The 14,091-nt window shown below is 36.3% G+C and overlaps 1 protein-coding gene across 1 annotated transcript in view; it reads right to left on the bottom strand.

Moving 5' to 3' along the window:
* ADAM12 (ADAM metallopeptidase domain 12) overlaps nt 1–14,091 on the bottom strand; it is a 294,296-nt gene that overhangs the window by 5,887 nt on the left and 274,318 nt on the right. Inside the window, exons 19-22 of the mRNA XM_081954809.1 lie at nt 10,898–11,030; nt 8,590–8,701; nt 6,847–7,029; nt 1,135–1,268 (exon numbers count right to left, since the gene is read on the bottom strand). Of these exons, the coding sequence (XP_081810935.1) occupies nt 1,135–1,268; nt 6,847–7,029; nt 8,590–8,701; nt 10,898–11,030 (562 nt within the window). The remainder of the gene's footprint in view (nt 1–1,134; nt 1,269–6,846; nt 7,030–8,589; nt 8,702–10,897; nt 11,031–14,091) is intronic.

A 14,091-nucleotide genomic window follows, 5' to 3' on the forward strand; every position in this document is an offset into this window, starting at 1 on the left:
TAGTTTCAGGTCACGTAGATATACTGGGCCACTTTTTTTTGAAGCCCATCTGTAACGTCAAATTTAATTTCAGGAGGCTGCAGATGTGTGTGCGTTTGTGTGTGTGTGTGTGTGTGTGTGTGTGTGCAGCTGAAGCCAGAACAAGAGACTGCTGCAACAGCAGCTCATGGCCTTATTGCCACTCATTCGGATTACCTTCATAGGTCCTAGTTGGGGTTACTTTAAAATGGCGCAGAATATCTGGCAGGAGTACATTACACTGTACTACAGTGCTTGCACTGATTACCAATCAGCTTCTGAATGCAATTTAAACTCTTGCTTTTAACCTATAGTGTCTTGAGCTTGGTACCAGATTATCTTCACAATCTTCAGCTAGAATCAGCCTGACCAAAATGATCTGGGAGAAGCAGCTTGTGGTTTTCACACTGTGGGGAAGTGAGGGTGGTAGCTACAGAACAGGAGATATTGTTTGTTGGTGGCAATGTTGGCCCTTTGGAATAATTGCAGTTAGATTGGTTTCCTTCCCACCTATTATAGAAATTGCTGTAAAATTAAATTTTACATGAATTATAATACACAAACACATACATATGCACACACACACACACACACATATATACACACACATGCATATGTGTTGTATATGTTGTATGTGTTGTTTCTGCCTGGATGGTTTTCTGTGATGAGCCAAAGGACAGAAAGAGGGAGGGGTGAGCTCCCTCCCATATTTGGGCATACCAGGGATTGTAACACAAACACATACATGCATATGCATATACATACATACATAAAACATCTCTAGACCAATGAAGAGTTTGGACAGTTTTATCTCTTTAGCCTACATGTTAAAAGTGTTAAAATTATGATTTGGGAAATGAGACAAGAAATAGTTTTTTCACAGTATTAAAACCTGCTAAATTAAATAGTCAAGATTCAGGGCAGAGAAAAGGAAGGTTTTTTAAAAATATATTGTCAGTCTGTGATGGCTCGGTTTATACTGAAGTTGATTCTTCATGTGACATGTTTATTGCAAAATTAACACCACTTTGTGCATCATAGTGCTCATAAAATCTTACTTGGATAGCTTACATTAAGAGTTTAGTGTGAAACATAATAAGAGATAACCAAACTAACCTGACAGGAGCAATTTGAGGCATAGGTTTTGGAAGCTCAAACATTGTCCTAGAAGTAGGTTTAAACTGCACAGCTTTGTTCTTCTGAGGATTAGCAGGCAAAGGCTTCTGAGGAGGACTTGGTTTGCAAGATTCCTACAACGTGGGAACAAAATCACAATATTGTTGCAATTCATTGATTTATACAAACATTTCTTTTATAGATTTTATGCATGTACAATGCAGTAAATGATAAAACACCAAAACATTGTTTATTATGAAGGATATTATAAAGAATGTTACTAAACAATTCTTCACAATTTTGTAGTTATAGTTTGTGATAGTTCAGCCAAAAACTGAAGCTCCTTTTGATTTAGATTTTAATGTTTCTATTATTCTTCATCCTGCCCAACCCTCATAACATGCTTTAGTTGAAACAAACATTTGCATTATATGAATTTCCATGATTTCTATTTCTAGTAAATAATAAAAAAAAACATTAAGAAAAAATACCGTCAGGAAGGACTTCTTGGAAAGTATTCAGGGGAGCTATGAAAGAACTGGCAAAACTCTTTGGCAAAAATGCATGCCTTTTTTTTTTTAGCATTCAAAGCTATCTATCAAATCTTTTAAAATGCTTTACCTACATAAATCTGTTCTTTATTTCAAAAAGAGAACATGACAAGGCACCTAATAAATGTGCCAAGAGCGGAAACACAAGAAGATCATTGTGTACATCTGTCATTGGGACATTTCCAAATTATAGCAATTTAATATCACTTTTCTGCCAGGCAGCCTGCTAAACGTTATCCTGTCAGTTATACCATGGCCCTTTTCCTATTAACTGTCTTGAAAATAAAACCCAAATTCTTATCTATTTTCATATTCCCCAAAAGGATGCAAGAACCAATAAGCATTTTATCAATATAGCACAATAAGCAGGTGTCAGAGCTAAGGCATAACTTCAAATAAAATGTAAAGTTAAATAGAAGTCTGGCTTTATGAATTATACACCTGGTGATACTTACATCTAGATTCAAGAATGAATAAAAATATCAAACACATTGCTGTTTTTGTTTTTTTGATTTATATCCAGCCGTTCTTGCCATAGGACACTTGAATAGGTAGCGCTGGGCTAATTGAAGTGTTTTCTTAATAGTTACACTCTGCAATAAACTCATCTCCAGGTGAAACTCGAAAAAGTGAAGTTTTCGAGTTTCACCTGTATGTCCTTTAACAGAAAAGGCTGCTATTAAAATTGTATCTGTAATGGACATTTAAAATAGCTAACTTTTATAACAGAAAAAAATATCAGCAGTCTGCCATGTCTTCTGACAGATACATGGAGAAGAAATATTAGTAAAATGTTTATTATATTATAAATCATGGTTGTCTTTTTTATAGCTTCTAGAGCACAATAGATACTTTAAATATATACTGTGTGTTTTGTCATAAAAGAAATGGTGGCTCCAATATTTTTTTTTATTTCACTGTAATTTGTTCATTTTTAGTAAGTACACAGTTTCTGAGAATGGCAAAAAACAATCTGAGCTCAGAATACAACTGTAAAAATTGGACTCTTATCTACAGATATGCTTGTTTGTGAGGCACAACAATGTTATTCAATACCTTTATAGCAATTTTCTTGCAGAGGATGAAATTATAACAGCATTTTACTATTTATTTATTTATAATTTATCAAACAAACTTATTCTCCCTTAAGCATGGAAACCTATTAGGTGACTCACTGGGCTTTCGCTCTCTTACTCACTTCACTTTTTTTTTATTGTAAGGAAAATAGGAGGAAGGAACAATATGTATGCAAGTTCAGTTTTACAAAATAAAAGAAGGTCTTATAAATCCAATAAAGTAGTAAGTAAGTTAGCTTTATTCTTCAATCAACTAACATCTATAATTATACTGTATATCAGAGATGGGGCAGAGAGATTGGATATTATCTGAGAGTGAAATGGGCAATAGCTAAATTAGATAAATGGGGAAAGTCATACTATTAAAAATTCTACATTATAGTCTTCATCCGGTATTTGCTTGTGTTTATGAACTTTATTTGATTGAAACCATCTAGATTCTAGGCACTTACAGAATTTACATTGTGAAAGCAGAATACAAAATTAGAATAAAGTTAATTACAATAGCAAGTAAAGGTGAAAAGTTAAAGTTGCTCAAAATTGTGTCATAGTTTACATAAATATCCAAACTCTCTGTAGAAGAGATCATTCATATGCATCTGGAAAACTATGGATGGTGTTTCAGAAGGAATCTATTCCAAAGTTTGGGTGATGCCATCACGCTCCCTCATCTTTGTACCTCCTCTTATCTGGGGACAATTAGCTCTCTCTAATTGTCTACGTAAGACAAATAGAAACTAATCAGGAAAGTGGTCCCTAAAATGCTCCCAGACCCCAAACCATATATATTCTTATAGTGACTGGCACTTTGAATTAAATGTAAAAGTCTACTTGGTAATGCAACACCTGCAATAGAGATACGATATGGCTGTGTTATGGCTCATCACTAAGCAATCATGCCTCTGTGCACCAGACCAGCTCAAGCTTCTGGGTGGTCTTCATGTGCAACTCCAAGCAGAGCAAATTGCAGTAATCTAATTTAGGCTTATTTTTAAGACAAGGACCTGATCAACTTGTCTTTTGGTGATGTTCTTCTGTGCCTTCAGTGAACAGATGTAGGTTAAGGCTCCAGGATCAGACCGCATTACATTATTGGTGGTGGTGGTGGGGAACTCCAGAGTAAATTGTACATCATGCTAGCACATATCTGTGGCAACTTATTCTTAATTCTAAATCTGAGTTTTGCTAGATCCAGTCAAAAGCAGGTTTAAGATGGAAGAAATGATTCAGAATAATACAAAGTTGCAGGCCAAGATAACAACTAACAGTGTGCTTGTACTGTATAGGTAAAAAATCAGAACTTGCAGATAAGTGAAGTAACACATAATCACATAATTAACTGACCTACAGTTTTGTTTGTTTGTTTGCTCATTACCAAGTTTCAGGGACAGCTGGTGGTTAGATCAAACTGCTGTAATCATTAAGGGCATTAAGCCCATCCATAGCGGGAGCTAATCCTGACTATGTTGACTCAAAAAGCAAAGGTTAGCTCATATGTACCCACATAAACACTTCATACTGCCTTAATATGAATAGAAATATAAACCAGGCAACTAATAATACTAAAGATAAATTATGAAGAGGGAAAATCCTCTGCAAGAAACCATCTATTATCTAGTTTCCCTCTAAGTAAAATGGCATTTTTAATAGTCTGGCTCAGATAATACTAGAGAAGTGAATGAACAAAAACAAGATCAAAATAATTTCAGTAGAGAGACTGTGGCAATTGCTGGGGGAAAAAAGCTGCCAGCTGCATCATACAGTTCCAGCCTAGTGTTTGCAAAAGATAATGAGGTGGTATCATAATTAACACCACCACATTCAGGAGGTTTGTAAACAGCAGGAGATGGAATAATGTTGTACTATTCAATTCATGCTTCTTTCAAAAAAAAAAATCTAGGTTTGTGGTCTGACTAAACAGATTCCATCAAAAAGTTATTCTACTGTGTACTGATTTTTGAAGGAATGTGAAAGCTGGTTAAGTCGATGCCATTTTTTTTTCAGATGTAAGATCTCCAAATAAATAGATAAAAGTTTAAACAGTGGCAACTTCAGAATTATCAAAATGTTACAAATGAAATATCAAACTTTATAGATTTCTTCAAGCTAGCATTTACGCGAAACAAAACCAGCAATGTAGTGAGATTACGGAACACACTCTGCTTTTAATCGTTTTTATGAAATGCAGTTGTGGTCAATCTGTGGATTGGTTCAATGTTTCAAATGTTATTGTAACACTGAAAAATTATGCTGGGGTTTTGAGGCTGGCTGTACCCTCCAATACTTTCAACAAATCAATGGAGCTGCAATCAGAACATGTGAAGTGGTTAGGCTACCATCCTAGCAAAAGAGCAATAATAACACCAAGCAACAACAGATGAAAGGAGGCTGGCTCAGGAAAAAATAGCTCTGATCAAATTAAATTGAACAAATTTAAAAAGTTGCAATCTGAGAACCAAATAATATATAGCCGGCAAAACCTTAGGACACTGGACAATGTCCTAAAATATGTAATTATGGACAGGGCGAACTACATATGACAGCTCATTTTCAGATTCCTTCCAAAATGGACATTTCATCAGTTGCAGTCAAGCCTTGTGATGCTATTGTTTCTTTTCAGAAATGAGTGTTTTAACACATTCATATATGTGTTTTAACACGTATATTTTCCACAATATCAATCCAATTCAGTTAAAAAGCATATTAGTGGCTCATGGTGTAGACATGTCTGAAGAGAGATAAATGATGAAAGGAATATTGTGTCAAATCCCCATTTGCCATTGTGTATGTACTACGATGTCTCATATGTATAAAAGGGGCAGAGCTTACAATGCAATATGACACTGCTTGCGTCATTTTGATGACTGTAGAATGTTGCAGATGCCTCTACCCCACTGGTTTCCAGGATGAATCAGCTGAGAGCATAGGCTGAACACAATTTCTCATCTGTAGATCCCTGTTAAAACTACTCAAATAAAACATCAATTATTTAGAGACTAGTGACATCCAGTTCTTCTGACCCAAAGCGGCAATGTTCCTTGGAGAGGATGTTGGCACGCTAACTGCATCTTTCAGCACTCCCTTCAAGAAGCTTCAGCTTCTTTATGTTTCAATTATGAAAGCACCAATAGAGTGTGACAGTATCAGTGTACCTTGTCACTGCTTCTTTAATGCCTCTTTAGTTCAAACATGTTTTCTGTGATCATGCAGCTTGTGCAAACGCAGAAGAAGGTGCAGCTTTTTTTTCAGTGATGTGCCAAAAAGTGCACTCACATTCCCTCTAACTCAGTTTTTCTGCTTCGAATCGGAATAGGTGCACTTCTCTACTACCGCTCCTCTTCAACAATGACCCTCCCATTTCACAACTCTGGCACCAATACCTCCACATTAATACCACTGCAAGATCTAACAATGACACGCACAAGCCCAGTGATTTTTCTTGGAGCAAGAATAGAAATAGAAATAGCACTTAGATTTATATACCACTTTACAGTGCTTTACAGCCCTCTCTAAGCGGTTTACAGAGTCAGCGTATTGCCCCCAACAATCTGGGTCCTCATTTTACTGACCTCAGAAGGATGGAAGACTGAGTCAACCTTGAGCCTGGTGAGATTTGAACTGCCAAATTGCAGGCAGCCGGCAGGCAGCAGAAGTAGCCTGCAGTATTGCATTCTAACCACTGAGACACCGCAGCTCACATGAAGAAGCAAAGATGGAAGACAGCCCTGGCATTGTTTAATTCTAGACAATCTAGAATTTAAACAGCTACTTGACAGCATGTCACAAATATTGTAACAATGGCAGTGGAGGAAGACATGCGGAGGGTGACTGGGAATGATTAGATGAACTAGAATCAATTCTGTTTAGTGTATCAATTCAGAATGAAATCAACCAGTAAAGAAATGCCCAAAGAGATCAAGATTGAAACTGTTCAGAGTTTTCTTGACTGCAGCAGACAGATAGAAATAAAAGAATTAGAAAGGGCTATTTATTCTCCATTCAATAGCAAAAAATCTCAATTTACTCTGGGCCTCTGGAATTTGCAGGTTCTGTAGAATTGGAGTGGGGGACAGGACAAAACCTACCAGGTCAAATTTAAGTGGGGGCTTGGTGGGCAGCACCTTTCCAAACACAAACTGTTGACCAGAAAGCTCACAAAGATGTGGCTGGACCCTCTCCGGTGGGCTCCATTTCGATACATCCTGGGCCTTCACAAAATAGCTAATATCTCTTTTCTGATACTGGAGCAATTGTTGTATGTTGTTTCTCTGTAGATCATAAAAACAATATGCAAATCAATTGCAATTTAAGTACATTGCATATGGCACAACTAAAACTAAGCATTTCAAGTCTAGTTTATTGCAGTTAAAGAAAAGCAGATGAGAAGAACCCAAGGAAAAAGAAAATGGTATGAACAAAATTATCTTTCCCACTGAAATAAATGTTAAAATCATTTTGGCTGAATTGTGCCAATATGCTTCTTCTCGGATATACAAATTAATGGTTAAATGTCACTGCTTTCAGGCCTGGTTTAAATGGCTCTTCCTTTTTAATATGCCCTCTTTATTTTTCCTGAAGTCAACTAACAACCAATTAACAGCTTACTCAAACACTAATCCTTGGATGTTTAAAAAGCATTATTTCTGTCTAAGAGAACTGGCTGCAATCCAGAAAGCAGTACATTTATTTGTTTCAGCTCTTAAAATCTTCGCCTAAAGATGGAAACCAGTATGCATTTTCCAATCTGGCTGTGTTGATTTTATTTCAGTCATTAACCAAATTTCTGTTTTGCTTTCTTTATTGGTACATACCTTAGTTGTTTCATGCACAGAATATTGCAATAGTCTCTTGGCAGGGTTTTTCTGTGATCTTAGACAAACCAGAACAATTACATTCGGGCTATTCTGGACCCTAAGTGTTTTTCTCAGAATTCATTGTCTAGGAGGGGTTTTTATTGGCTCCTGAGAATAGCCAAAATCTGTTTTAAACAATAAATGCTCATAGCTAAAGTTTTCTGGTTCGTGTTTACAAAGGGCGAGAGGAAAGGAAGTAGAAGAGGAGCAAGTGATCAAATGCACATCACTATGTAGCAAGGCAAATCTTGTTCTTTATGTAATTACGTTACATTGCAATAGGCATTTTGTCAGTTTGCCATCAATGGTAACAACTTCCTAATGCCAACAGGAACCTCCTCCTAAAAACCTCTTGATTTATTAACCTCCCACTACAAACCTCTTGACTTATTATGTTCTCTGGACAGGTTTTTCTTTCTGCTGCCCCATTAAAGAGATGTATAATTTCTTTTATTTAATTAGAATGTTAGTTTAACTAGAAGGCTTTGTTTATCCCACCTTGCACTCATTAGGATTGGCAGTTTCAAGGTTAATTCCTTTTTTAAAATATAAATTCTGGATATATTTGCACGTGTCTGTACTGTAAGGTGCTGTTATATGCACAGTTGCAATGGTTAGTGTGTATTAGCCAAAGATATTTCTTTAATTGGCAGGTTGTTACATTTGGAATTCTTTGGGAGATGACGTTTTTGTAATTACTGTGTTTCTCTGACTTGTGCTGCAGGTTGGAAAAGGCATATAATACATAAATATTATAAATAATAACTACTGAGAAAAACATTGAAATCATTTTTAATGATATCTAATTAAATATCCTTAGACATAGGTGCTAACAGGTCCAAAAGTTGGAAGAAGGCAATGGCAAATAGTTGATAATAAGAAAACTGCACAGATATGTCGATGTGGACACTTGAACCTGAGCTTGACTCAAGGGAATCTTTGACTTTACTTTTAGTTCAACTATGTAAAACCCACCTTGGGTGTGGTTGAATTTTGTGGCTGTTTGGCTAGTTTCTTACTGAGGGATGTTGCAGTATGAACATGATTAGATTCAGATGAACTGGAAGGCCTTGTTTGACTCACAGACCTGCAATGCAAACACACTCCTTAAAAGATAACTACTGCTTGGAAAATACAACACCAGGGTTATAGTTTGATATAACGCTCCTTTATCTTTATTTTTTATTAGTAACAGTGACTGCAAAATCCATCCAATACTCTTGCAAGAATAAAATTATTGATTTTTTTGTTGTTTAGAACCACTAGTCTGTTAAATTAGCTCTGGCAATCTGTGGAAATGCTGCTTTATAGCCCCCAAGGGATACTTCTAATGAAGCTGGTGTTTAAGAAGTAATGACCTTCGCTATGGATATTGTGCTTCATTCAATGGGCTAGAGACAAAAGGCTACTTCCAATCTTTCAATGTTTCAAGCAGGCAAACGCCTTTTACTTTTTAATTGCTTACCACAAAATAAAATGAGAAACAACAACAAGAACATCACAAAGTGCTGTGGTCTTGATTTAGGGCCAGGAAAACCCCCAAATAATTTATATTCACGATACAGTATTTCACATCTTTGTAATGTGCCTACATTATATAAAACACCTACAATTAAATTATCTTCTATAAAGAATGGTATCAACCAAAAGGTAACAAAGGTAAGCAAATGAGGTTAAACAAAATTTTATTTCAAATATTATATAAGGTTTTCAAGGTCTTAATGTCTTGAACCTTGGCATTCTTTTTCATGAAATACCAACTGATATTCCTTTCACTTTGTTTAGGTAATTCCTTTCATAATAGGTGAGACAAGGAAGCTTCACTACTTGAGATGAATGAATAGGAGAAAATAACCCCTGCAATATCTTGTCCATTTTAGGCATTTAAAAAAACAACATCTCTAGTCCCATCCAGTAATGGATTGTCAACTGGCTCATTTACAGCACAATAAACATATGAATTCCCTGACAAATACAAATACTGAGTTTAATATTTATATGCTTTAACTATGCTTATTGTTTTGTTTTACCTTGTAGCTTGTTGATCGCCTTGGTAAAAAAAAGTGCGATATCAATCAAATTAATAAAATAATATCTCCTTCTTAAGACAGATTTTCCTGGACAAGGAAGGAAAAAATTAATTCCCCACTCCACACCAGCTCCAATCTCATTAAGGCTACTTTCCTCAGATGATGCCTTTACATTTTTTTTAAAAAAGAAATCCAACATGAGAGACATGATGTCTCATTGCTGGCAAAACCAGATTTTATTCTATTGAGGGACACAATTCTGCAGAGATACTGCACTGATGGGTCAAATGCTGATGACTAGTAGAGTGAAAGCAAATAGTTGATGGAGTTAGAATGCAAAGTGAGTGAGGTTAACTTTTATTTCACTTTCTGACACATTTTTTCCTTTCTTCTCTTTCCAGGTAATAGCTACAAGCAAAGAGAATTTTTTAAAAAAATACTTTTTATCAAAAGTGTCTTAAGAGTTTTGACCACCACCTGCAGTTTTATACTGTTGCTCCAGGCCACCCATTTCTGCTTTAGTGGATCCTCTGTGTTTTTAATTCCTCTAATAACTCCTCATGTGTTGTTTCTGTTTTGAACTAATAGCATCCCCTTTGCCCCTTGACACGCACTACACTTGTTCAATTTCATGTGCAAATAAAAACAAACTACACATTCACACATTCAGACAGAACCTTACTTCTGACTGAATAAACCAAAATGTTTCATTGTAATAAATGATATTAATGAAACACTATAAATAATAGGGCTATTGGTCTGAGCTCTGAGATTGGCTATTTGGTTGTAAAGGTTTCATCACCATTAAAGGAGACATCATGTGCACTTTGAATTGTTGTCATCTGTCAGAGCACTGGTCTTTAAATACCTTTTTATGTGATGCAAATTAGTGTGGATGTTATTTGTTCGGCTACTTCTGAGTCGCGGTCTGACTTCGGACTGTTTGATTGGCCAGCTGCTGTTACTGAGGCATGGTCTTTGGTTTTAAGTACCGTTTATGTGATGTAAATTAGTATTGTTTGTTTGGATACTGCTGAGTCTGAGTTTCGGTCTGTTTGAATGGCTGGCTGTTGTTTCTGAGAAGTGGTCCGATTTCTTTATAGTCCAACTACCAACCCGAGTTACTTATAATCCAATACATTTCAATATAGATAACACTAATTCTGGAAGACATTGGCCAGCAATAGACAATGGGTAGTTTTTTCCCCCCCTGAGGTTGCAGTTTCAAAAAAGAGCAATGTTAAATACCATACCTAAGTTTCTCTATTGTAGTCTTCTTATTAATAAAGAACACTCTAATCAAGGTCTTCCTCTTGAAGTACACAAGTAAACTGGCCGCCAGAAGGCATAGGATGGTTATAAGTATTGCAATTAAGCTTCTGTTATCTAAAACAAACAAACCCATAATCCTTAATTAAAAAGAAGATTAAATAAAAAATCACTTAGGTTTTTGGATAACAGTATTCCTAATCTACAATCATGCGGGCGCACACACCCACCCACCCACATACACACAGAACTAATAAGGACTAATTTTGAAATTAGACAAAATGCATGGTTACAGATATTCTGTGCTTTCATCTTCTATGGCTCCAATAATGTAGCAATGAATAAATTAGATTTCCCTAAGGTGATAGTCTTGCCCCAAGAGAGATCACTATTCCTTATTGATCACTCTGGTTAAGATTATGAAAGTAGAGATCTGGCACATCTGAAGAGTCCCACTTGGGAAAAATTAAGCAAAGTTGGGCAAAATATATGGGGAAATTAAAGTCACATCACTCCTTGACAATAAATTGCCCTGTCTTTCTAGAATTTATGTTCTTTATCGTTTTTGGTGCATGTAACTCAATATAACTATTACATACGTATTGATAAGAGATTGTGTACATGTTTGTGGGTGTGTGAGAAAGGAAGGAAGGAAGGAAGGAAGGAAGGAAGGAAGGAAGGAAGGAAGGAAAAGTCCTCATTTATTTACCACAGTTGGAACTGACAACTCTATTGCTTTATCCATGATGTGACAATTAAGCAACACATCACATGGTTGCAATTTGTAATTTTACTTTCAGTCTTTCCACTGATTCTGCTTGTCAGAATCTGGCTGTGAAGCATGCAAAGGGTGATCACATGACCTAATTTTGGCACAGGGGAACACACTTTCATTTTCTCAAGCTTTTTCATCATAGTCATATTCACATTGCTTTAGGTATGTCAATCACCTTGCTTCTGCCTAGTTTGTATGGTATCGTTATTTTATATTTTATTGGATATATTTGATACTTGAATTTATCATTTTAGGTATCTTTTTAGTCTGTTTGTGGTAAACTGCCTAAAGAGTTCCAGCTATTGAGCAGTTTAAATAGTTTTATATAAATAAAAATTTAGCACAGAACAGTGGATTCCTGCCTCTGTTTAAAATTAAAAACATTTATGCCTACTTATTTTTAACTTATATTTATTTAAAAAGCAATAGCAGTAGCACTTAGACTTATATACAGCCTTATCGTGATTTACAGCACTCTCTGGGCGGTTTACAATGACAGCATATTTCCCCCAATAATCTGGGCCCTCATTTTACCGCCCTTGGAAGGATGGAAGGCTGAGTCAACCTTGAGCTGGTCAGGATTGAATTCCTGGCTGTGGGTAGAGTTAACCTACAGTACTGCATTCTAACCACTGCATCATCACAGCCATAAACAAAGGCACTGTAGTATCTTTCCTGTGATCTCTCCTTCCAAGTAAAACTAACTCCCTTAGGGATAAATAACATTTGATTGTTTCGTTGCCTTCTGTTAGAGGCAGAGACTTACATTTCTGGCAAACAGCAGAAGCTACTACTATATCTGGTAACAGGATACGAAAAATGAAAGAGATTTTTTTTGGTGCCATTTCTTCCTTTCTTCCCATCCTGCACCCATTTTTTTTGTTGGCACTATCAATTCTATTCACTGCATGTGTGAAAGGGACAGATTGTGCCCTTCCTTCACCTCCAGGATAAATTAAAACCAATGGGGAAAAGATCAATATAATATATCAAAATCCTATTTAAATTCTTGGTAAAGAGATTGAGCAGAATATGTTTAGCATTAATGTGATCATATCAATGGAGTTTATTAAGTTTATTTGTTATGATAAAGAGTTGGATGAAAGACGCTTCAAATGAAAAAGCAGAATGCAAAGACATGAGCACATCCAAACTTCACAGTGTTGTTACTTGGCTTTATATAGTCAGTGGGAATTCTGCTGAATATAAGTAATGTTGAACTGTGATTAAATTCTTATTCAACTCCAGGACTTTTTTTTTTTTTTTTTGCTATTATAATTCCAAGAAGGGATTCTCATCTGAATAACAACTCTTTCTTACATTTTGATTTAAACCAACTTCATCTGACTATAAAATCATTATGTCACTGACTGTACTGATACAGAAATGTGTATGATATCACAAACTCACCTCACTATCATAACTTTGCAGTAAATGCCATCCCATTTTAATTTGAATAATGCTGTGTATCCCATCCACCCCCTCCAAATTGAGATCATTTCCAAACTTTAATGGTAGGCATGAATGTAGCTCTGATTCTGTTCTTACATCCAATCAACATAGAAATATCTTTACAGACTTCAAAGGTTTGGTTGTATATGATTTACAAGAGGAAAATCAATTCCTACCCAATTTCAGGCACAGATAAAGCAGTCTAAGATTTGCAGGCAGAATAAAGGGAAATATATATTTTTATGGGAGTTGCCCAAAAAATAAAAGGTAAAGGAACTTGAAAAGTTCTCCTATCAATCCATGCATACAAAGAAGCTTGTGGAAAAATTGATGATCCTTAAGAAGGCTGGAAAGGAGTCTACTTTTCTTAGCAATTATTGGCTACTGCATAGGCACAGCTGTCTATTTAATATGTAGCTCTTTAGCAAAGTTATCTTGGAGGATCACAAGTTATTTAAAATTCAGTAAATATATCTATGCATTTGTATGTGCCAGTACTCACCTGTATACAGTCTAAATTCTTTTTCTTGAATGACAATTGTGTGAGGTGATCTTATATGAATCGGTCAGTGGTCGGTTCTGGATCACCATTCCAACCAGTATGGTTGAAACGGGCCTGGCGGCATCCACATGGACACGTGCAGCACGCATGCGTCTTACTGCCTCCGCTAACCTCCGCGATGCTCCAGCTGCTCAGCGGAATGGAGCGCAGACACTGTATGCGATATGCATGTGCGTGGAAGCGCAGAAGCCTTAAAAGACAGGTAAGGAGCTCGGGTGGGTGGGCTCTCTGGAGCACCGTACCGGAACGGTATCCGGTGCTCCAGGCAGGCTCCGGTACGCGCATACCGGGGTGTACCTCGTGCAACCGAACACTGGAATCGGTGGATCTTATTTGAATCAACTTAGTTACTACTAAGTTTCCTGCTTAATCAATCATCCCATCTTTAG

Source organism: Natrix helvetica, assembly GCF_964273705.1.
Source record: "Natrix helvetica genome assembly, chromosome: 5".
Taxonomy (NCBI): domain Eukaryota; kingdom Metazoa; phylum Chordata; class Lepidosauria; order Squamata; family Natricidae; genus Natrix; species Natrix helvetica.